The sequence below is a fragment of the Bombina bombina genome, chromosome 11 (genome assembly GCF_027579735.1).
Source record: "Bombina bombina isolate aBomBom1 chromosome 11, aBomBom1.pri, whole genome shotgun sequence".
Classification (NCBI taxonomy): domain Eukaryota; kingdom Metazoa; phylum Chordata; class Amphibia; order Anura; family Bombinatoridae; genus Bombina; species Bombina bombina.
The window spans coordinates 127583060-127609458 of NC_069509.1; the positions used below are offsets into that span (position 1 = coordinate 127583060).

Genomic DNA, 26399 nt, shown 5'->3' on the forward strand with positions numbered 1-26399 from the left:
CATGAGGTGCCATCTTGAACTTCCAGTGACCAGTATGAGAGAGTGTGAGAGCGATAACACCAAATTTAACACACCTGCTCCCCATTCACACCTGAGACCTTGTAACACGAACGAGTCACATGACACCGGGGAGGGAAAATGTCTAATTGCACCCAATTTGGACACTTTTTTACTTAGGGGTGTACTTACTTTTGTTGCCAACAGTATAGACATTAATGGCTGTGTGTTGAGTTATTTTGAGTGGACAGCAAATTTACACTGTTATACAGGATGTACACTTACTACTTTACATTGTAGCAAACTGTAATTTCTTCAGTGTTGTCACATGAAAAGATATAATAAAATATTTACAAAAATGTGAGGGATTGTGAGATAAAATACATATACACATATATATATATATATGTATATATTATTTATTATAAAATATTTTACCATGAAGGATACATTTGAGATTTCTCTCGTTTTCAAGCATGTCCTGGGTCCACAAAACATTGCATTGTTACAATAGGGTACAATAAAATACAGAAACAATATTAATACATAATATATGCAAAATTTAACATAGAACAGGTAGAAAATATATAATCAACCATGACAGGTGCATTCTGTTTTGAGATATGTAGACAGGGATCTCTTAAAAGATTTTAGGCTTGGGGAAGGTTTGAAAGTGTGCGGGAGGTCGTTCCATAATTGTGGTGCTCTGTAGGAAAAGGAGGATCGAGTTGCTTTCTTTTTGTATTGTGGCAAACTAAATAATGTGCTGGTTCTGGATCGGAGGTTATAGGAGGTGGGAACAGCCAAGGAGAGCATTCTGCCCAGGTAGGGTGGGAGCTTCCCAGAAAAGCTCTTAAACACAAGGCTGGAAAGATGAAGGGTGCGTCTGGATTCTAGCGACAGCCAGTTTAGTTCTTTTAGCATGTCACAATGGTGGGTCCTGTAGTTACATTGTAGCACAAAGCGGCAGAACAAGTTATACAATGTATTAAGTTTATTTAGGTGAGTTTGCTGTGAAGGTACATATACTTCATCCCCATAATCCATGATCAGCATCAACATTTGCTGTGCAATCTTTTCATTTACTGTAGAACTTAGACATGATTTGTTTCTGTACAGGGCACCTAGTTTTTGATAGAGTTTAGATGCAAGTTTTTCTATGTGGAGGCCAAAAGATAGATTGGGGTCTAACAACATACCCAACTATTTGAAAGAGTGGACTGCGGTCAGCGTGGAATTTGATTTTGTTTTGATGCGTAGATGGGAATTTTGTAGTTTGTGTAATTTAGGTACCGTTCCAAAGATCATTGTGACAGTTTTGTCAGTGTTTAGGAAGAGTTTGTTTTTTGAGATCCACTTTACTACCTCTGTGAACTGGTCTTGGAGCACTGCCTCAAGCTGCGGCAGATCGGATTTGCTTGTATAGATTGCCGTGTCGTCTGCGTACGTGTGTACAGTTAAGGATTTGCAGATGTTTGGCAGATCATTTATAAATAATGTGAATAGTAGGGGGCCGAGAATAGAAACTTGGGGAACACCACACGTGACTGGGAGAGGGAGGGAGTCGCTGTCAGAAATGGAGACATATTGTGATCGATCCGATACATATGATCGAAACCAGGTTAGCGGACGATCACCAATACCTGAGTTTTTTAGTTTGAGCAGTAGTATGTCGTGGTCTACTGTGTCAAAGGCCTTTGCAAAATCAAGAAAAATAGCTCCAGTTAGGTCTCCTTGTTCAATGCCAGTTTGGATGTTGTTGCAAACTTTTAGGAGGGCAGTAGTAGTGGAGTGGTTCGGGCGAAAACCTGATTGATCAGGGTTCAGATAGTTAGATTGTTGGTAATACTCACATAGTTGCATATGGACGCACTTTTCTAAGATTTTTTACAATACTGGGAGTAATGATATTGGGCGATAATTAGAAATCAAGGTTATCGCACTACTTTGCAGTCTTCCAAAGTTTGAGTATGTATCCAGACACCAGGATTCGTTAATTAGGGTTGTGACAGGTTTAGCAATTGCCGGCACACTGAGCTTCAACAGCATTGCTCGAATTTGATCAGGTCCAGACTGGTTTTTAATGTTTAGATTATTAAAGGGACATAATACTCATATGCTAAATCACTTGAAACTGATGCAGTATAACTGTAAAAAGCTGACAGGAAAATATCACCTGAGCATCTCTATGTAAAAAAGGAAGATATTTTACCTCACAATTTCCTCAGCTCAGCAGAGTAAGTTCTGTGTAAAAAGTTATACTTCACCTGCTCCCAGCTGCAGGTAAAAAAAAATAAAAAAATGAAGAAATGAACAGCAGCCAATCAGCATCAGCAGTGCTGAGGTCATGAACTCTTACTGTGAGCTCATGAGATTTGACTTAACTCTCATGAGATTTCATAGTAAGCTTCCTTTACCTGATTGGTGAAATAATATGAGAGTTCACGAGGCTCATCCTTTCAGCTGTCCCAGGACAGACACACTAAAATGCTGCTTAGAAATCCTTTACAATGGGAGGTGGCTACTGAGGAACTTTTGAGGTAAAATATCTTTCTTTTTTACATAGAGATGTTCAGGAGATATTTTCTAGTCAGCTTTTTACAGCTTTGCTGCATCACTTTCAAGTGTTTAAACATTTGGGTATTATGGCCCTTTAAGGTGTTTCTTAATGAAACTGATGGGTACAGGTCTAAAGTTGAACTTCTCTATATTGGGTCTTTGCAGATTTAGAGGGGCCTGATCCACATTTGTAGTAGAAGGATGCGTGTCATTTTTTAGTTTGTCAATGAGGGTGGTGGAACAGCCGACAAAATAATTGTTGAAGGCATTTGCTACTTCTAAGGGAAGTTGCAGGGTTTGGTTGTCCACTTTGACAGTGGAGGGTTGGGAGTGGATTTGTGGAGTGTGTAAGTTATTTATGATTTTCCAAAACTTTCTAGGGTTTGATATGTTATTGTTCAGATTTTCACAGAAATATAGGGCCTTGGCCAATTTTGTTTGTTTAGTGCATATATTTCGCCATTGTCTATATACAAAGTGATCGTTCATAGAGCCGGTATGCTTGAACTTTGACCACAATGAATCACGAAACTGGTACATTTCAATGAGGTCAGCTGTGATCCAATTCAAGTGTGCTCCATATATATATATATATATATATATATATATATATATATATAAGTATATATCTATATACCCAACCCTATTAAACAACTTTAGGAAAGAATTGGCATGTTTGCAGGTCAGAGCTTCTTGGCCAACATGTGCCTGGCCTCAAGGAGAGAGAGACTTCTGCCACAAAGTTGGAAGCCCCCTGTTGTCTAAAAATCTTTTTATCCTGTAGCATTGAGATGACCCATCAGTAGGACTAATGGGCTTAGTCCAAACCCTTAAAAGCCCCAGACCATTTTCCCTCCTCCAACAAACTTTACAGTAGGCACAATGCATTTCAGTAGATAGCATTCTGCTGAGATATGTCACACCCAGATTCTTCAGTCAGACTGCCAAAATGCCAAATAGGAAAGTATGATTCATCCCTCCCGAGAACTCCTTTCTACTGCTCAAGAGTCCAGTGGCGGTGTGTGCTTTACACCACTTCAGCCAATGCTTGGCATTTAGCATGTTGATGTGAGGCATGTGTACAGCTGCTCGGCCATGTACACATATTTAACAAAGCTTCAGAGACACAGTGCTTGTGCTGATGTTGCTTCCAGAGGCAGTTTGGAACTCTGTAGTGAGTAATGCAGTAGATGAGTTTGTATGATCTACAATGGGTATGGCTAAAACACCTAAACTCAGTTAATAGTAGGGATGTCCTTATACTTTTTGCCATATAGTGTATATAACAGAGTTATCCTTAAGAAGTCGGCAGTGTGCATTTCTAGTTTTGAGAATTAGAAAATGCACAATTTTCTGTGCTAAATTATGTGAAAGTGGGGCAAAATAAATAATGAAAGTATATTGCAAAGCTGTTTTACTATGCATAACTTAACATTTTATATTAAAATCTCAAGGGGTTTACTGTTTCTTTAAGAGTAACATAGAAACATAGATATTGACTGCAGAAAAGAGCCATAGGCCCACCTAACAGTATAAACTTATCTAGTTCGTAGGATAGCCTTATGCTTGTCCCAGGCATTTTTAAAGTCCCCCACAGTGTTTGTCATTACTACCTCTTGAGGAATTTTATTCCATAAATCAATCACTCTTTCTGTAAAGAAATGCTTTCTCAAATTACTCCTGAATCTACTACCCTTCAGCTTGAGATCATGACCCCTTGTTCTTGTAAAATACCCACAGCCCAGTTTTACTAAGCCCTTTAACGTACTTGAAAACTGCTATCATATCACCTCTTTCCCTTCTCTCCTCTAAGCTATACATATTTAGGTCATTGAGCCTATCCTGGTAAGTTTTATTTTTTAGACCATGTACCCTTTTGGTAGCCCTCCTTTGCACAGATTCAGGTTTGTTAATATCCTCCTGAAGATATGGCCTCCAGAACTGTACACAATACTCAAGATGAGGCCTAACTAGTGATCTGTAAAGTGGCATAAGAACCTTACTATTTCTGCTGCAAATATCTCTACCAATACATCCAAACATTCTGCTAGCCTTACTTGCTGCATTACTACATTGTTTACTAAATTTTAAATAATCTGAAATAGTAATTCCCAAGTCCTGTTCCTCATCTTTAACAGTCAGTAAAGTGTCATTGAGTCTGTAGTTACCATTTGGATTTTTCTTCCCTAAATGCATTATTTTACACTTTGCTGTGTTAAACTTTAGATCCCAGTCGTATGTCCAATTTTCCAATTGTTGTATATCACTTATCATTTTGTCTACCCCACCTCCCCCCTGGAACATCCACTCTGTTACAAATTTTTGTATCATCTGCAAACAGATATACCTTCCCCTGTAGCCCTTTGCTGATATTGCAGATAAATATGTTAAACAAAACAGGCCCCAGAACTGACCCCTGAGGAGCACCACTAGTAACAGCCCCCTCTGCTGAATGAACTCCATTTACTAAAACACTTTGTTTTCTGTCCTTAAGCCAGTATTCCACCCAGTTCACAATTTTTGAGTCTAGACCAAGAGATACAATGTGTGAATTAGAGTAATTTTTTATTATTATTATTTTATATTAATAATATTATTATTATGTTTAATATTATAGTTACTTTTAAATCCATGTACAACCTTATGTTATTGTTGTAAGGTAGATAAGAAATACATTGTGTAGTGCATATAAAGTCTTTGGCTTTTTTTAGTCGAAGACTGACACCACTAGGACATGTTTGGTGCCGATCTTGGAAGGCAATGATTGGCGTGTTCGAGATGACAATCTCAAACATATAAATGCCTTGCAGACCACATACCTTTTGATATTTATGACCTTTTAAAGAATTCTGTTTTGTATATTTGTGTTTTCACCACAAGATGGCAATAGCATATCACTTTTATCCCTTGTTAACAAAGTTGAATATTTAATATTTGTCTGCAGACTGATGGCCATCTGGACTCAAAAATATACGTGTATGATGTTGAATTGGATACGGTAACATTCTTTGACTTCTGGAATGGACAGACGGAGCAAGAATCAGAATCGTAAGAGATCACAAACTATTTTTTTCTGGAATAAATCACAAAAGTTTACACAAAACTGAAAGTCTGGATAATTTAAACTTTAAACCAAACAGGATTAACTGTTTCACCAAACAAAAAAGTTGTCGGCTTTTTGCGCTTGTCGAGTTAGTGCGCAAGTGAAAACACTTTACTTTCAACTCATAATACGAGCACAACCGACAAGCACAAAAAGCTTACTTCTAGCGCAAATAACGCTCGAGCACTTGTAATCTGGCACATAATGGTGTTATTTTGTAAATTTGATAGGATTTTCATGTGTATTGTTATGCAAACTAGCAAGTGATAATGGTTTACTTTAGGTGTCAAAAAGCACTACATTTTAAATTGCTCTTTTGGATTGGGCTCAAGCACAACACTTAATTCACCACTTGTAATATGAGCGCAATGAGCAGCCTATCCATTTAAAATATAGGTGGCTTTAAAAGAGTTTTGTCTACGTTAAGATGCTTTCGTTAAAAATGTTAACCATCCACTTGTAATGCCAGATTGTGTGTTAAAGGGACACTCAATCAAAGCTAAACTTTCATTATTCAGATAGACCATGCCATTTTAAACAACTTTCCAATTTACTTCCATTAACAAAATGTGCACAGTCTTTCTATATTTAAACATGTTGAGTCACCAGCTCCTACTGAGCATGTGCAAGAATAAGTGTGTATGCATTTGTGAATGGCTGATGACTGTCACATGGTACGTGTATGCATTTGTAATTGGCTGATGGCTGTCACATGGTGCAGGGGGAGTGGAAAAAGACATAACTTTTAACATTGTCAGAAAAAAATCTACTACTCATTTGAAGTTAAGACTAAGTGCTATTGCATTGTCTTGTTATCTTGCATTTGTTGATTATGCAAATCTACTGTGTTGACTGGTTCTTTAATCTTAGATCAAGACTAGGCCATAATCTAGGCTATAATGTGTGATGACTATTAGATTATACAATATTGGATGAACATCATTGCTTTATCTTTAAACAGAAACCTCCCAAGAAACACCAAATTACTTGATCGCATTCCAATAAGCCACTATTGGGATCAGAGTGATCCTCGTCTGTTTGTTTCTGAGGCCATGCTAGCTGTTCCAAAATCACTGAACTCCTCACCCAAGCATGAAACAGACAAGCAAGTAGAGATCTCTCAACTGAAGGTATGTTTGATGATTTTACTCTTGAAGAGGTCGCAATGCATTGTGTATCCACTGAGACTAGTTAGGCTATTATGTAAAGCCGGTTCTGTATATGGAGTTATATGGAGTAAAATAGTTATAGATACTGAAATAATTAGGACAATAGTATGCCACATTTGATTACTATTTACATTTTTTAAATCTTTGACATTGAATATGCTTCCTTAAATCCTTTTTTCCCTAAGCCTTTCATATTGTTGTTGCTAGGCTTGTGCATTAGGGTCATTCGTGATGATCCAAATGCGATAAAAGGCGGTCGCTCGTAGCATTCTGCTCTTTTCGAGGCCCGATATCTCCTGTGAAAGTGCAACACACCGAGATATGGATTTGCAGAGAAATCCGTCTCCCAAAAAAGCTGAATGGCGCAAATGTTCGCCTTCTTCCGCATTCGGATCATCACGAATTATGTGAATGCACATGCCTAGTTATTGCTTGATTTCCTGTTAAGGAAGAGACATAATTGAAAGTGAAGGCTGCCCAAGAAAGTAGACTTTATACATTTCTTCCAAAGAACAAAATCCTTTTTTATCAACTGCTTCATATATTGCATCAAAATACATTTCTTTAATATCAAGGCAAATACAATCTGACAATATTGTGTAATCTTGTTAAAGAGGCATCTGAACAACAGTATTAGCCTGGAGATAAAACTACTGTTGTAAAATCAGCCAATCATATATATTTTGATTTATTTTCCAATGTCCGGTGTCACAGACCATTTCACAATGACGCTATGCATTTTAAAAGTAAGGGCATGCTTAGGGTGCGTATGAGCTTCCAGTCGCTGCAGAGGGCAGTGTAAAATAATATCAGATCAGTATGGGGGCAACACCACTTCTCCGATCTGACAAGTTTCATGTGTGTTACAAATGCTTCCTCCTATGCTCCAGTCACTGGTCATAATCTAATCTGGAGCAGAATAGTCGTGTTCCAGGATTGCAACTTTGACTATGAATTTAGTCTTTTTTGAAGGAGTAAAACACTTGGGAAATATGGGAATTTGTTAAAAATAAAATGCTCTAACATAATAGAGCATCTTAGTTTTACAGTAGAATGAACATTTAAGGGATTTCATAATTTTCTTTGACCCACAGATGCTTGAATATGAAAAAATACTTAAAGGGACAGTCTACACCAGAATTTTTATTGTTTTAAAAGATAGATAATCTCTTTATTACCCATTCCCCAGTTTTGCATAACCAACAGTTATATTAATATACTTTTAACCTCTGTGATTATCTTGTATCTAAGCCTCTGCAAACTGCCCCTTTATTTCAGTTCTTTTGACAGACTTGCAGTTTAGCCAATCAGTGCCTGCTCCCAGATAACTTCACGTGCATGAGCACAGTGTTATCTATATGAAATACATGAACTAACACCCTCTAGTGGTGAAAAACTGTTAAAATGCATTCTGAAAAGAGGTGGCCTTCAAGGTCTAAGAAATTAGCATATGAACCTCTTAGGTTAAGCTTTTAACTAAGAATACCAAGAGAACAAAGCAGAATTGGTGATAAAAGTAAATTGGAAAATTGTTTAAAATGACATTCTCTATCTGAATCATGAAAGTTTATTTTGGCCTAGACCTTTCATTCTTTAGCATATTTGCAATGTTAAAACATTTTAAATATGTTGTATTCTTTATAGTGATTTTAGCATTTGTTCTGTGTGTTTACTTTTAATACGGTTTATGAGCATATTTCAGAGAATGGGTTGCCAGAGGGCATTTGTTCTTCATTTATCTCATACAGCAGTGTGTTAATAGTAGAAATTGTCCTTATTCCCTGCATTAAAAAGGAAAAAGTATCATTAGTAAAAGAAATATATGTTGCTAGATTAATATCCATAGTTCCTAACGTTTCTACATTCTGCTTCCTTTAACAGGAAGACATCTTGGTCATGTCATTCTTTAGCACCCAAGAAAACGAGCTCTTTCTCCAAGATAGTTTCCCACGACCTGCTAATCTCCATTCTCTCCTTGGGATCGAAGTGCCACATTACTATTTCACAAAGAAGGTGAGCAGGCTTCCTTTTTTGGATAAACTCATTGCTCCTACTTGTGTGTGTGCGCAAATATTGTAGCCTGCTCCATATGTTAGTCCTTTGTTTGATAACAGCAGTGAGTGCAAGTATGATTTTATCTATTTCATAAGATTGCTACAGTGGATTTGTTCAATTCTGTATGGAGACGTTTTATTTGAATTATTATTAAACATCTCAACAGTAATTTTAAGCGATAGAAAGGTCAACATTGAAATGTGCATGGTTGCATTTCATTTTTAAATAGAAACATTTTTTGCAATATACTAATGCTTTTAGTAACAGTTATTACTGTTTTTCAGCATCATACGCACATATGCTGTGAAGGTCGAAACACCAGAATTTAAAAGGACATGACATTTTTTTTTTTTTACATAATTTTAATTTTAATGTGATTTTATGCAACTTTCCAATTTACTTCTATGATCTCATTTGTTTTGTTCTCCTGATATCCTTTGTTGAAAAGGATACCTAGGTAGACTCAAGTGCTGCTGATTGGGGACTGCACATATATGCCTCATCTTGTGCATTCAGCTAGCTCCCATTAGTGTATTCTTGCTTCTTCAACAAAGGATACCAAGAGAAGGAAGCACATTAGATAATAGAAGTAAATTGGAAAGTTGTGTAAAATTGTATGCTCTATCTTAAAGGGACACTGAACCCACATTTTTTTATTTCGTGATTCAGATAGAGCATGCAATTTTAAACAACTTTCTGATTTACTCATATTATCAATTTTTCTTCATTCTCTTGCTTTCTTTATTTGAAAAAGAAGGCATCTAAGCTTTTTTTTGGTTCAGATCCATGGAAAGCACTTGTTTATTGGTAGGTGAATTTACCCACCAATCAGCAAGAACAACATAGTGTGTTCACCAAAAATGGGCCGGCATCTAAACTTACATTCTTCCATTTCAAATAAAGATACCAAGAGAATGAAAATAGTTTGATAATTGGAGTAAATTAGAAAGTTGCTTAAAATTGCATGCTCTAGCTGAATCACGATAGAAAAAATTTGGGTTCAGTGTCCCTTTAATCATGAAAGATTTTTTTTGGTGTCATATCCCTTTAAGCTCAGAGAGCTGGCTGTGGTGTGTATTGTGCCTGGGAAGACTTCATTTGTGTCATATAAGCAGCTGCTGCCTCTCTGAGAAGGTGTAGTGTTTGAATACTGCTGCACGGGCCCTCACAACATATGAGTGGATGACACTGAAAAAAGGAATAGCCTTTACTAGAAGCATTTTTGTTAATGGAAGTATATTTAAAAAATGCTTCTATTTACAACTGAAATAAACCCATGAACATTTTGATTTTGACATTTCTTTTCCTTTAATGCTTCCCTTAAATAGATGTTAAAGGGGCAGTCTGCTCCACAATGTTTATTGTTTTAAAAGATAGATAATGCCTTTATTACCCATTCCCCAGTTTTTCATAACCAACACAGTTATATTAATATACTTTATACCTCTGTGATTACATTTTATCAAGTAAAAATAAGTAATACACACGCATCAAATAGTGAAATAAGGAAACAAATTGTGTGATACAAAGTGTATAGTTGGAAACAATACTTAATTTAAATAAAGTCGCTGGTAACGTGGTTGTTGTTGGAATACGAATACTGTTCATCCAAAGAGAGAAGAGAAAAACAACGCACATAGGGGCATATTTATCAAGGTCTGGCGGACCTGATCTGACACTGCGGATCAGGTCCGCCAGACCTCAATGAATACGGCGAGCAATACGCTCGCCGTATTCAGCATTGCACCAGCAGCTCACAAGAGCTGCTGGTGCAACGCCGCCCCCTGCAGACTCGCGGCCAATGGGCTGCCAGCAGGGGGTGTCAATCAACCCGATCATACTCGATCGGGTTGTATTGTGGCGATGTGTGTCCGCCTGCTCAGAGCAGGCGGATAGGTTATGGAGCAGCGGTCTTTGTGACCGCTGCTTCATAACTGCTGTTTCTGGCGAGTCTGAAGACTCGCCAGAAACAGGGGCCATCAAGCTCTATATGGAGCTTGTTAAATAGAGCCCATAGAGTTTGATTTATAAAACCATTATTTCCTCTTTGACTTCAGGTTCACACAAGCAAACCTGAAGCCAGGATTCATCAAGCAGCGATCATTAAACCACGCCTACCCTGCCCTGTTCTCTTCCGACCGGGGAGATTGACGGCTCCTGCTCGCTCGTGATTGGCTATGCACCGGCTGGGGGTTACACATGAGCGCTTGTGTGCAATGGTAACTGTGGGCAGCGGATTGCTGCCCACCAGAGGAGAAGCCAGGCGGACAGGGGCGAATATGTACCTCATAGTGCCCATAGAGCCCATAGTGTTACTCTGTAATGTCACAGTTAAATTCCAAATGATACTCACATGTACCAGAGCTTCAAGCCAGCTCTGGGTTTGTTAGCTCTATAAAGGACCTCAAAAGCACAGTATGAGCTCTACTTATTGATGGCACAGGAACACAACAAATTCGCATTTGGTGAGCGGTCCGTTTTTGCAGTGTATTCATTGCTAATAACACTGTGTGTACACCAGCTTTAATATCTGTGCATTAGACCCTGAGTGACATAGACCCTATAGGGCCAATTTACCAAAGTGTGAGCGGACATGATACAATGTAGCGTATCATGTCCGCTGCACATTGATAAATGCTGACAGCATATGCTGTCGGCATTTATCATTGCACAAGCAGTTCTTGTGAACTGCTTGTGCAATGCTGCCCCCTGCAGAATCGCGGCCAATTGGCTGCTAGCAGGGGGTGTCAGTGAGCCCGATTGTATAGGATCGGACGGATTGAAGATCGCAGCCTCAGAGGCAATAGACAAGTTATGGAGCAGCGGTCTTTAGACTGCTGCTTTATAACTACTGTTTCAGGTGAGCCTGAAGGCTCGCGCAGGAAACAGGGGCATCAAGCTTCATTCGGAGCTTGATAATTCGGCCCCTATGTTTTTATTTTGTTTTTATTAACATATGTTAATGTTAACATTGAAATAAATATCTACTTTTATAAGAAGAGATCCTGTTGTGCCTTTGAGGTCCTTTATAGAGCTTACCAACCCAGAGCTGGCTTGAAGATCTTGTCCATATGAGTATTCTAACGTACCATATGGAATTTAACTGTGACATTAGAGAGTAACACTATGAGCAAAATGTATCAATCCATGGTGGACAGGGGCGTACATATTCACTCTCCTCTTCTCGGGAAGCAAACCGCTGCCCGCATTTAACATTGCACACAAGCGCTCCTTTGCACTTGAGTGCAACCCTGCCTGCGCACAGCCAATCACGCGCCGGCAGGAACTGTCAATCTGCTCGTTTGCAAGAGTCCGGAGAGATTGAAATTCTCCACCTTTGCAGGTCTGATGACCGCTGCTTGATAAATCGGGACTGCATGTTCACTTGTGTGAACTTGCAGTCAAAGTAGAGAAAATGACTTGTTAAATCTAGCCCTATGTGCATTGTTTTTCTTTTCTCTACTGAGGAAAACTTTGGATGAACAGTATTCGTATTCCAACAGCAACAACGTTATCAGAGACTTTATTTAAATTAAGTGTCGTGTCCACTTTCCAGCATTTGTTCATTTGTTTGTTAATTAATTTCCTTTATTTAATAAATTGGGAAACTAACAAATGAAGGGACCAGTTTAACAAATTAATGATATAATGTATATGTTAATTTGGTTTTGTTTCACTAATGAAGCAATTTTGAGAAAACCTTCACAAATTGTTCTTCGTTTTGACAAATGACAAAAAAACAAACACATTTTGCACATCTAATTTGGAAAATAATCTTAACCCCTTCCCGCCCTTAGGACGTTGTATGTCGTCCTAACTGCACTGGGCTTTAATGCCCTTAGGACGGCATAGAACGTCCTAGCCTTTTGGCTGTACTGAAGCCAAAGTCGCTTCCCGAATTTGATTGCGGGATGGAGGGCGTGCCTAGCATCATAGGAACTCCCCGAGACACAATCCCATCATTGAAATCACGCGATCACAAGAACTATCACGTGATTTTACTTTTTAACTTTTTTTTTTTTTTAAAGTATATAAGTCCGGGTGTTAAGGGGTTAAAGATATGTTGAGCTATGATTTTAAGCAGTGAAGTTTTAATTACTTGTCATGTAGTTTTAAAAATAATGCTCTTACTGTTGGATAATGATTTACATTTTCTAATGTATAAATCACCATTAATAAGTTGCTTGTTCACCAGTAGTCGTTAACAAATGTAATATGTGTATCATATTTACTCTTTCCATAGCTTTGTTATAAGAAAATAGTATGCCAGAGATAGAAAAAAATCAGGATTATGCAACTAATCAGTCAAGAGCCAAAATGTGATTCACCAGAGCTTGTCTTCAAGCATTCCACTACCCCACCCCATTTTATTTCCTTACATCTATTTTCATGAGCTCCTGTTTTTATGCTCAAGATATTTAATAACTATAACCATGTTGCTTTTTACCATTTTGTTTATTTTCTTTGTCTAGCAAAGCAGTCATTTATCAAGCAAGAAAGATTGTTTCTCAATATAAACTCAGTATGGCACCTTACAAGACTTAAAAAAACACTTATGTTCTGTGATGATATGGGTCAAGTTGCTAACATAATTGTAGTTAGCCATGACCTGCTTAAAGGGACATTAAACACTATGGGTCAGATTATGAGTGGAGCACAAACGTATAAGGGGTATATCGCAAGTGTTTGCACTCGTAGTGCTTACCACTAGCATTGCGAGTTGAAAGTAAAGGCGATTGCTTGAGCCCAATCATGATTTATGATAGAATGATTACTTATCTTTCTAATGACATGGTGAGTCCACGGATCATCATTAATTACTGTTTGGAATATGACTCCTGGCCAGCAGGAGGAGGCAAAGAGCACCACAGCAGAGCTGTTAAGTATTACTTCCCTTCCCACAAACCCCAGTCATTCTCTTTGCCTCTCGTGCAAAGAGGAGGTGAAGTGATTAGGTGTCTGATAAAGATTCTTCTATCAAGATTTTTTTGATTTGAAGTCAGAGCAGGCTTGCTCTGACCTTCCATTACAGTCTGGGTCTAGCTGTACTCAACGTTAGTCTCTTCAGTAGGGCAGTGGTGGCTTTAAAGCAATTAGGAACTTGTGAGGTGGGCCTTGCTGAGTTTTCCTAACACGTTGCTGCCCTGGTATAGAAAGCCTAAGTAGGTTTATTCTAGTCTGTCTTTGTTTCACAGGTCTCTGTAAGGAGCTGCATCTTTCATGCCGGGTGAGCTGTCCTCCTGCCAGACGGCTGGATGCAGGTATGTGCTTGGTCTTCTACATTTGGGGGACATGCACTTTTGAAAGGTTTTCCACTGTATTATCTGGGACACATATATCCTGAGGCACGATGTCATAGGCAGGACGCAGGCACTTATTGTGACTTTGGGAGACTAGGGATTAATACTTTTTGGAAGTCTCCCTGACTTGTTATTATTTTTTGTACTATTTATTTTTTAATGTGCATTGAATTTTATGTGAATAGGTACATTGTTCCTCTGATAATATCTAATAGCTGTTACAGCACAGAGCGCTTTTACAAAGTCCGGCATATCTAGACAGACTCCTAGCATATACATCAGAGTCCTGGAGATTCTGACAGTACATAATGTTGTTTTATTAAGAGCTTCCATAAGAACGGCACATCTCTGTTTTTTTATTATTCTAAACTGAAGATACTGTAGATTTAGACATACGAGTATAGGGAAGAAGCCTTTTTTTTTTTTAATGCTGACAGTGTGAGATGCGCAGTTAACTTTAGTTGCGCGCTCTTTCTGTGGGCTATGATTGCTCCCGCCCTCTTCTTCTCTCAGTATGGCGGATACACGCCATTTGCTTCAGTACGGAGCGATGTTCTAAGCAGGGCATGTGACACTCCCTCCTTTTGTTTCTCCGTTGCAACGGAGCTGTGTATCCGTAGATGTGTGTATGTGTCATGCTACGGAGCTGTGTTTTTTTTTTTTTTGGTTAGTTAACTTCTATGTGCTGAGTGACACGGTTCTAATATAATTGGTGACAGGCAAAAGGTGTTATAGATTTTACAAATGCTGTTCAATCTCTAATATTTTTAGTTATTACAAAGCCTTATATAGTGATCACTCATGACGTTTTGTCAACTAATGTTAGTGGTGATATTCTATTCATTATAGGTTTGTTTTCTTTCAACCCTATATTTGGGAGCATTTTTCCATAAATCAATATATGTTTCTCCTGATGTGCCTCATACCCTCCCCTCTGTTATATAAATATTAAATACCAGGATGTGGGTGCCTCAGTTTTTTTATAGACTGTTATGCCCTGTAGCATTCTTTGCTTGTCATAATCAGTGCTGCATGACTTTTAGGTGAGCTCATGTCTCTTAGGATGATACTTTTTTTGACTATGCAACAGTTTTCTCCTTTTATGTCCCAAGCCTTAATGGCGTCACATGAAGTGCCCTACGGTTCCTCTCAATCTCCAGGAGGAGTGTTTTTGCATACAGAATTTTAGCCCAGGTATCCTCTATGGTATCTGCGGCTGGTCTGTTTTTCCTTTTCTCAGGGAAAGTGCAAGAGGACATTTATAATTCAGAATTTGAGGGTTTCTGTTCCATGTTTGGCTACACAGAGGTTCCTCTACTAGGCTGGCGAGGAGAATTTGGTAGTTTTCTGAGGGTGAAATCTCAGAGCTGGGCAGTATAATTCCTTCATCTGAGGTTGAAGTTGTATACTTCAGATTTAAGCTTGAACACCTTTGTGAGTTAATGGAGGTTCTGTGGCATTATCTGCTTTTCCTTTCTTAAAGGGAAATCGCTAGAGGAAAATTTAATTAACCACATATTAAGATTTCTGCTCCGCTTGCTACTATCATTTTGCCTTCCTTATAGTCTGATAAGGAGGATAGTCGGTAGCATCTGAGGGTTAAATCTCCTTTTCGGACAGCATAATTCCTTCATCTGGTGCTGAAGTAGTTCTTTTCAGATTCAAGGCTGAACTCCTTTTTATTTAGGAAGGGTTGGCTACTTGGTAAACTTCGACTCTCTTGCCGTTGTAAATCCTCAAGTTTGTAGTGAATTTTATATTTACTAGGATTATTTGTAAAAAAAATGTTCCTGTTTTCGTTTCGACCGTGTTAGGAGAATTTTCTCTGGTATGGGACTCTGGGAGAAGTCAATGATCCCTTTTCCCCTTCTCCTGTCTGTAATAAGCTGTCTCCTTTTAAATATCATGGAGCTTAAGGTAGTAGGGACCATTGATATTCTGGTCAAGAGAACCTATATCCTTATATAGGATAGATGTTCGTTTAAGAACCTTTTTTTTTGGACAAGTCCGGCATCCTTTTGGTGCGATGCCTTGTCTGATTCCATTTTTGTGGACTCCATGAGGAGATCAATGTCAGATAGGCAGTTAGGCCAAGCTTTTATTTCTGTTGCTGCTTTTCGTTCCTTTGTAACTCAGGAGAAGTCTTCCCCTTTATCTTCCAAGCAGGAGCAGTCCAAGTCCTCTTGGATACCCAGTTAGTCTTGGATCAGGGGGAAGTAATTAAAGAAAACCGTAGCTAAATCTCACTTAGCATGAAGGTTTGCCCAAGAACCAGATTGGATCCTGGAGAGGGCAGTCTATCTCAGTTTTTCTCTTGCCTGGATACGAGTTTCCTGGATCCGTAAGGGGCTGTAGATTTAGTATCCCAAGGTTATGAATTGATATCAACTCCTTTCCAGGAGTAGGTTCCTCTTCTCAAGTTTATCTGTAGCCCAGATAAGAAGAGAGGCGTTCTTGAAATGTGTTCAGAATCTTCCTCCCTAAAGGGAAGAATTTCCAGTTTAGGAAGAGGGTTTAGTTTCTTTTCCATTCTGTTCCAAATTCCTTTCCTCCTAATTTAGACATGAACTGTTTAAATAAGTTTCTCTGAGTACCGTCCTTCAAGATGGAGACTATTCGCTCCATTCTTCCATGGTACAGAAGGGTCAGTTTTTAACGGCCTTAGACCTAAAAGATGCGTACCCTCAGTTTCCCATTCAAAGGGATCATCTCAGATTTCTGAGTTTTTGCCTTCCGGCGAATTTTCAGTTTGTGGGCCAACATGGCTTTGCAACAGCTCCCAGAGTTTTCTCAAGTTTTTCTGGGTTGTGAATCGGTTCTGGGATTGCAGTGGCGTTACCTCCTGGACATCCTATGGGTCCAGGCGCCATACTTCTACAAACAAGATCTCATTGGAGGTTTTTATTGTCTTTCTTTGTTCCACTAATGGAAGTGGAGCTGGAGAAGAGCTCCCTTGTCCCAGCTACATGGGTATTCTGCTTAGGAATTATTTTTGATCCTTTCAATTAAAGTGAAAGTAAAGTTTACTCTGTTGCTAACCGTAATTTAATTTTAGATGTAAAATCAATAGGACTTTCATTCATGAAATTGTTGTTACTTGGTTTAAAATCAAGTTTTACCTTTAACACAGTCGTTTTTTGCCGTCGCTAAAAACAACCCTTTTTTTTACTTATTATGTTCTTCCTGATGACGTTTTAATGTGGGCCAATTGAAATTCTGGCCGTTAGGTGGCCGTGAAGCAAAGTCATTGCCCTATTCTTTCATCTGCGCATGGGTTACACATACTATCTTTTCTTTTGGTTTCAATGCGCGTGGCCGATTCGCGCATGCGCAGAACATTTTTCCCTCAGTGATCATATACCTCATCTGTGCTATTTCAATACGGATAGCGGAGGTCAGAAATTATGCTGCTTCTCTCTTTCGGAAATCGCATAGTAATGAATGAATACAATATTGTTATTCATTCATTACTATGTTGCGAAGAAAATAAACGCATGCGCTCTGGAGACAGGTTGTAGTGACAATCGCATGCGCATTGCGGTTAGAATCTTTTAATCGCGCATGCGCAATAGTAATGGTGCTTGGGAACGCGCATCTCTGATACGTATGGAGCGGGTGGGACCGCTCTATACGTAAACAGTCAAAATTATAGGAAGTAGAAGATGGGAGGAGTCAGGAGCAGAACGGAACAACAATAATGTAATCAAAATATTAACTAAATCAATAATTTTATTTAAAAAAAATATAGCGGTTTGGTAATTAGACATAAAGACAATACAGTAGTGTGTTCTAAAGGTAGACAATTTACTTTCACTTTAAGTATTTTCTGTCGAAGGTCAGGAAGGCCTAGATTCTTCCTCTTGCCTCCTTCTGTCCACTGTTCGGCCTCAGTGAATCAGTGTCCGATTCCGTTAGAGAGTTCAGCAGTTTTGCATGCTCAGTCATTGGAATGGTGCCGTCTTTTTCCAGTGGTGGTTTTAGCAGGATCTTTGGCCTCAGGACTCACGCTTTGGAGGCCTTCCCGGGCAGTTCTGACCACGGATACCAGCCTGCTGGGCTGAGGAGGTGTCTGGGACTCGTTGAAACCCGCCCGGGAATTAGCTCAAATGGTAGAGCGCTCGCTTATCAGGCAAGACGGAGCGGGATCGCTGTCCGCTTTCTAATGTAGGAATTTTGGTCCTGGGAGAAGTCTGCTCTCCCCTTCATTAGTTGGAGTTGATAACGATTTCCAATGCTCTGATGGTTTGACCTCAGTTGTCTTTTGCCCATTTTATCAGGTTCTAGTCAGAAAGCATTTAGACCGCGCCATTAGACACAGTGCAGCTCGCTCCCGCTGTCAGACAGAGCAGGAGCGAGCTGCACTGTGTCTAATGGCGCGGTCGGGCCGAGCTGTGACTATACAGCTGGCCCGATGCGCTCAGTAAAAACAACAGACCCGCTCAGCAGAGTACAGAGAGCGGGTCTGTAAAACAGCGATATTTTTACAAAATAAAAAGGCAATATTATGATTTAAAAAGTTTGGCTAATGTAATGTTATATAATTCTGCACTATGTGCAGAATTATATAACATTATTTTTAAGGTTTACTGTCCCTTTAAGGTTGTTTCGGACAGAGATTTTAATTTTAATTCTCCCTGTCCTAATTTGTCTTCTCATAAAGAACGTCTGTTGCACAACTTAGATTTGTGCAGGCCCTTAGATTTTATCTACAGACTTCAAGGGACTTTCGTCAGTCTTCTGTATTGTTTGTTGTTATTCTGGCATTATGGCCAGAAGGCTTCTGCCACTTCTCTTTCTCTCTGGTTGAGAATTGTTATTCGTCTGGCTTTTGAGCCTGCTGGACAGCAGTCTCCTGAGAGAATTACTGCTCTCTCCACTAGGGCGGTGTTTTCTTCTTGGGCCCTCAAGAAAGAGGCCTCTGTAGAATGGATTTGTAAGGCGGCGACTTTTTTTGCTAATTTTTTCTATAGTCTATAAATGTAATCCTTTTGCCTCGGCTGAGGTTTCTTTTGGGTGAAAGGGTCTTACAGCAGTGGTACCTTCTGTTTAGGTTACCTGTCTTGTCCCTCCCTTATCATCTGTGTCCTCTAGCTTGGGTATTGATTCCCAACAGTAATTGATGATCTGTGGACTCACCGTGTCATTAGAAAGAAAACGTAATGTATGCTTACCTGATAAATTTCTTTCTTTCTTGACACAGTGAGTCCACGGCCCTCCCTGTTTTTCAGACAGGTTTTTTTTATATAAACCTCAGGCACCTCTGCACCTTGTGTTATTTCCTTTCTCTCCTTTTCATCGGTCGAATGACTGGGGTATGTGGGAAGGGAAGTGATACTTAACAGCACTGCTGTGATGCTCTTTGCCTCCTCCTGCTCCTCCTGCTGGCCAGGAGTGATATTCCCAACAGTAATTAATGATGGTCCGTGGACTCACCGTGTCAAGAAAGAAATACATTTATCAGGTAAGCATAAATTTTGTTTTCTAGCTAAAGTTCTTTTTTTTTTTAATGAAATTCCTTGGTTTTATTAGGTTTTTCAATAGAAAACAATCTAACAAAAACAAAAGCGTCAAGCTTTTCCAAGCTTGGGCAATACATAATTTAGTAGCTGTTAGAATGAAGACCTTCAGTTTCTTTGACATGTCGGGGATACCATCCTCTAAGACATGTAACAGAGCGTTCGAGGAAGTCAAGGTTGAGGTAAGCTGTAGAGAGTCTAGTAATAATTTGATTTCTTCCCACAGCGGGGTTAGTTTCGGACATGCCCCATGCAAGTGCACAAGCATAAGGGTGAGACTGTTGGAAACATTTTAACTAGCCGTGCTGGCGTTTTTTTTAGCTAAAGTTCTTTTAGCTAAAGAGATATTTCACAACTCAAGTTAACACAAGGAACACATGAAGCTTAGATAAACTAGCCAAAATGCAATGAAGGAGGTCATGTCTTACAACAGCTGGAAGAGAAGCTTACAAAATGGAAAAGACTCCTAAAAAACATATATTGTAGTAAGCCAAAAATATTTTGATTTACTAACAATTCTACTATGTTAAGTATAATGAGTATAATAAGTATAAAGGTTTTCTTCAAAATGTTGCTAATCGTATAGTTAATATTAGCGCCAACATATATTCTGCAGTGCTGTCCATGGGTACAATCTGTTTAAATAAACCAATAATACAAAATTTGAAAGCGACTAGAATAAATTTGACAAATAAATACATGAGGAGTTGAGGGCCCTATTCCCTTGGGAACTTACAATCTAGAAGGGTAGGAGGGTGAAAAACAGGAGGTTAGGACTGCAAGGATAAGAATTTTGTTAATCCAGAGTTAGATGATGGCAATTATTAGGTAAGTGGGATTAATTTGTTACTTAGTTGGGTAGTAGGCTTCCCTGAACAAAAATGTCTTTAGGGAGCGTTCAAAAGAATTAGGGGAAATCTAGAAGGATATAAGGTACAAGAGAGGCGCATGTGTGTACCAATAACACTAATGACAAAACCCAGGTATAACCCTAATCAGGGTACTCACATTTGTGAGGAGCTCTCAGACAGTGCTATTGGATACAGGCTGGATATTTTGCAGCAACCCAGCTCACTGTTCAGTCATGGATAACCGGAACATAGGATCCCAGAAATCTGAATAGGCAAATAAAACAGAGGGGCGCCTGTGTGTGCCAGTAATATAATATATTAATTTGTAGAAAAGACCCCTAATCAGGGTACTCACATTTAGAAGAAGCACTCAGACAGTGCTATTAGGATCAGGCTGGGTAGTTGGCAGCAACCCAGCTTACTGGTCACCTTGATAAGAGAAAGCTCTGGAACACAGGAACAACAGGACCCTGGTAGTGGACTTCAGCAACACAAAAATAGTAGTCGCTATGGATAAAAGCTCCCAGTGGGAGTGATTAGTAAGTGAGGCTAATGGATAAGGTTCCAAAAATGTAAAGAGTAATAAAAACAAGTTTATTTAAAAAAATAATAAAATACAATGGAACCCTAAGGTGGGATATGCTAGCTGCCCACCTTAGCTTAATGCAACGTGTTTCTCAGTGTATCAGAACACTGTTTCATCAGGCCTGATGAAAGAGTGTTCTGATACACTGAGAAACGCGCTGCATTAAGCTAAGGTGGGCAGCTAGCATATCCCACCTTAGGGTTCCATTGTATTTTATTGTATTTTATTATTTTTTTTAAATAAACTCGTTTTTATTACTCTTTACATTTTTGGAATCTTATCCATTAGCCTCACTTACTAATCACTCCCACTGGGACCTTTTAGCCATAGAGACTGCTATTGTTGTGTTGCTGCAGTCCACTACCAGGGTCCTGTTGTTCCTGTGTTCCAGAGCTTTGGCTTATCAAGGTGACCAGTAAGCTGGGTTGCTGCCAACTACCCAGCCTGATCCTAATAGCACTGTCTGAGTGCTTCTTCTAAATGTGAGTACCCTGATTAGGGGTCTTTTCTACAAATTAATATATTATATTACTGGCTCACACAGACGCCCCTCTGTTTTATTTGCCTATTCAGATGTCTGGGATCCTATGTTCCGGTTATCCATGACTGAACAGTGAGCTGGGTTGCTGCAAAATATCCAGCCTGTATCCAATAGCACTGTCTGAGTGCTCCTCACAAATGTGAGTACCCTGATTAGGGTTATACCTGGGTTTTGTCATTAGTGTAATTGGCACACACATGCACCTCTCTTGTTCCTTATATCCTTCTAGATTTCCTGACATCTATTTGTGAGGAGAGAGCAGCCTTCTATCAAATATTGGTTTCATCTGAGTCTCATCAGGTGGACCTTCCGATACATGTGCTAATTTTATCAAAGAGACTTTTTTGATCACTTCACACTTCTGTATATGTACTTTTTCTCTTGTTAAGTGTAGTCAGTCCACGGGTCATCCATTACTTATGGAATATATCTCTTCCCAACAGGAAGCTGCAAGAGGATCACCCAAAGCAGAGCTGCTATATAGCTCCTCCCCTCACATGTCATATCCAGTCATTCTCTTGCAGCCTAACTAAAGATAGGTCGCTGTGAGAGGTCTGTGGTGTTTTTTAACTTAGTTTATTTCTTCAATCAAAAGTTTGTTATTTTAAATGGCACCGGAGTGTGCTGTTTGTTCTCAGGCAGCATTAGAAGAAGAATCTGCCTGCGTTTTCTATGATCTTAGCAGACGTAACTAAGATCCACTGGCTGTTCTCATCTGAGGAGTGAGGTAACTTCAGAAAAGGGGAATAGCATGCAGGGCCCCCCTGCAAATGAGGTATGTTCAGTAAATTATTTTTCTGAGGAATGGAATTGACTGAGAAAATACTGCTGATACCAATGTAAAGTAAGTTCAGCCTTAAATGCAGTGATAGCGACTGGTATTAGGCTGATGAGTGTGTGTACACTGAATGTATTTTTCTAAGGAATGGAATTGACTCTGAAAATACTGTTAATACTGAAATAATGTATGAGCCTTAACTGCAGTAAAAGGGACTGGTAGCAGGCTTATTAATAACAATTCATAACTTTTCAAATGTATGTTTAAAACGTTTACTGGCATGTTAATCGTTTTTTGTGAGGTACTTGGTGATAAAACTTATTGGGGCATGATTTTTACCACATGGCCATCTTTGTTTTCTGCATAGAAACAGTTATCTGAGCTTCCCCACTGTTGTAATATGAGTGGGAGGGGCCTATTTTAGCGCTTTTTTGCGCAGTAAAAATTCAGTCACAATCTGTCTACTTCATCCTCCATGATCCAGATCGTCTCTAGAGAGCTCAGGGGTCTTCAAAATTCATTTTGAGGGAGGTAATCAGTCACAGCAGACCTGTGACAGTGTGTTTTGACTGTGATAAAAACGTTAATTATTAAATTGTTATCCGTTTTTGGGTATTAAGGGGTTAATCATCCATTTGCTGGTGGGTGCAATCCTTTGCTAACTTAATACATTTACTGTGAAAAATTGGTTGCTATAACTATTTTGGTTCATTGTTATTTCAACTGTGACAGCTTTTTGTGCTTCTTAAAGGCACAGTAGCGTTTTTTATATTGCTTGTAAATTTATTTAGAAAAGTATTTCCAAGCTTGCTAGTCTCATTGCTAGTCTGTTTAAACATATCTGACACAGATGAATCTCTTTGTTCACTATGTTTAAAGGCCAATGTGGAGCCCAATAGAAATTTGTGTACTAATTGCATTGATGTTACTTAATAAAATAAAATAAAAGTCAATCTTTACATGTAAAGAAATTATCACCAGACAACGAGGGGGAAGTTATGCCGACTAACTCTCCTCACGTGTCAGTACCTTCGCCTCCCGCTCAGGAGGTGCGTGATTTTGTGGCGCCAAGTACATCAGGGAGGCCCTTACAAATCACTTTGCAAGACATGGCTACTGTTATGACAGAAGTATTATCTAAATTGCCAGAATTAAGAGGCAAGCGCGATAGCTCTGGGTTAAGGACAGAGCGCGCGGATGAGGTGAGAGCCATGTCAGATACTGCGTCACAATTTGCAGAACATGAAGACGAAGAGCTTCATTCTGTGGGTGACGGATCTGATCCAGGGAGACTGGATTCAGAGATTTCTAATTTTAAATTTAAGCTTGAGAACCTCCGCATATTGCTAGGGGAGGTATTAGCGGCTCTGAATGATTGTAACACGGTTGCAATTCCAGAAAAATTATGTAGGTTGGATAGATACTATGCGGTACCGGTGTGTACTGACGTGTTTCCTATACCTAAAAGGCTTACAGAGATTATTAGCAAGGAGTGGGATAGACCTGGTGTGCCTTTTTCCCCTCCTCCCATATTTAGGAAAATGTTTCCTATAGACGCCACCACACAAGACTTATGGCAGACGGTCCCTAAGGTGGAGGGAGCAGTTTCTACTTTAGCTAAGCGTACCACTATCCCGGTGGAGGATAGTTGTGCCTTTTCAGATCCAATGGATAAGAAATTAGAGGGTTACCTTAAGAAAATGTTTGTTCAACAAGGTTTTATCTTACAGCCCCTTGCATGCATTGCACTGCTGCGGCGGCATTCTGGTTTGAGTCTCTGGAAGAGGCCATTCGCACAGCTCCATTGGATGAAATTATGAACAAGCTTAAAGCACTTAAGCTAGCTAACGCATTTGTTTCTGATGCCGTCGTACATTTAACCAAACTTACGACTAAGAACTCCGGATTCGCCATCCAAGCGTGCAGAGCGCTATGGCTTAAATCCTGGTCAGCTGACGTGACTTCTAAATCTAAATTGCTTAATATTCCTTTCAAAGGGCAGACCTTATTCGGGCCCGGCTTGAAAGAAATTATAGCTGACATTACGGGAGGTAAGGGCCATGCTCTACCTCAGGACAGGGCCAAATCAAAGGCCAAACAGTCTAATTTTCGTGCCTTTCGTAACTTCAAGGCAGGAGCAGCATCAACTTCCTCCGCTCCAAAACAGGAAGGAGCTGTTGCTCGTTACAGGCAGGGCTGGAAAGTTAACCAGTCCTGGAACAAGGGCAAGCAGGCCAAGAAACCTGCTGCTGCCCCTAAGACAGCATGAAGAGAGGGCCCCCTATCCGGAAACGGATCTAGTGGGGGGCAGACTTTCTCTCTTCGCCCAGGCTTGGGCAAGAGATGTCCAGGATCCCTGGGCGTTGGAGATCATATCTCAGGGATATCTCCTGGACTTCAAAACTTCTCCTCCACGAGGGAGATTTCATCTTTCAAGGTTATCAGCAAACCAAATAAAGAAAGAGGCGTTTCTACGCTGTGTACAAGACCTCTTACTAATGGGGGTGATCCACCCAGTTCCGCGGACGGAAAACGGGCAAGGATTCTATTCAAATCTATTTGTGGTTCCCAAGAGAGAGGGAACCTTCAGACCAATCTTGGACTTAAAAATCCTAAACAAATTCCTAAGAGTTCCATCATTCAAAATGGAAACTATTCGAACCATCCTTCCCATGATCCAAGAGGGTCAGTACATGACCACAGTGGACTTAAAGGATGCCTCCCTTCACATACCGATTCACAAGGATCATTATCGGTACCTAAGATTTGCTTTCCTAGACAGGCATTACCAGTTTGTAGCTCTTCCCTTCGGATTAGCTACGGCTCCAAGAATCTTTACAAAAGTTCTGGGCTCACTTCTGGCGGGACTAAGACCGTGAGGCATAGCGGTGACTCCGTACCTAGACGACATTCTGATACAAGCGTCAAGTTTTCAAACTGCCAAGTCTCATACAGAGATAGTTCTGGCATTTCTGAGGTCGCATGGGTGGAAGGTGAACGTGGAAAAGAGTTCTCTATTACCACTTACAAGGGTTCCCTTTCTAGGGACTCTTATAGATTCTGTAGAGATGAAAATTTACCTGACAGAGGCCAGGTTATCAAAACTTCTAAATGCTTGCCGTGTCCTTCATTCCATTCCACACCCGTCAGTAGCTCAGTGCATGGAAGTAATCGGCTTAATGGTAGCGGCAATGGACATAGTACCATTTGCGCGCCTGCATCTCAGACCGCTGCAATTGTGCATGCTAAGTCAGTGGAACGGGGATTACTCAGATTTGTCCCCCCTACTAAATCTGGATCAAGAGACCAGAGATTCTCTTCTATGGTGGCTTTCTCGGCCACATCTGTCCAAGGGGATGACCTTTCGCAGGCCAGATTGGACGATTGTAACAACAGACGCCAGCCTTCTAGGCTGGGGCGCAGTCTGGAACTCCCTGAAGGCTCAGGGATTATGGACTCAGGAGGAGAAACTCCTCCCAATAAATATTCTGGAATTAAGAGCAATATTCAATGCTCTCCTAGCTTGGCCTCAGTTAGCAACTCTGAGGTTCATCAGATTTCAGTCGGACAACATCACGACTGTGGCTTACATCAACCATCAAGGGGGAACCAGAAGTTCCCTAGCAATGTTGGAAGTCTCAAAGATAATTCGCTGGGCAGAGTCTCACTCTTGCCACCTGTCAGCGATTTACATCCCAGGCGTGGAGAACTGGGAGGCGGATTTTCTAAGTCGCCAGACTTTTCATCCGGGGGAGTGGGAACTTCATCCGGAGGTCTTTGCTCAACTGATTCATCGTTGGGGCAAACCAGATCTGGATCTCATGGTGTCTCGCCAGAACGCCAAGCTTCCTTGTTACGGATCCAGGTCCAGGGACCCGGGAGCGGTGCTGATAGATGCTCTGACAGCCCCTTGGGTCTTCAACATGACTTATGTGTTTCCACCA

General features: G+C 39.9%; 1 protein-coding gene across 1 annotated transcript in view; it reads left to right on the top strand.

Annotated features, from left to right (window-relative positions):
- Positions 1 to 26399, top strand: part of IFT140 (intraflagellar transport 140) — a 519705-nt gene that overhangs the window by 222233 nt on the left and 271073 nt on the right. Inside the window, exons 14-16 of the mRNA XM_053694547.1 lie at positions 5501 to 5604; positions 6621 to 6789; positions 8710 to 8841. Coding sequence (XP_053550522.1) covers positions 5501 to 5604; positions 6621 to 6789; positions 8710 to 8841 — 405 coding nt within the window. The remainder of the gene's footprint in view (positions 1 to 5500; positions 5605 to 6620; positions 6790 to 8709; positions 8842 to 26399) is intronic.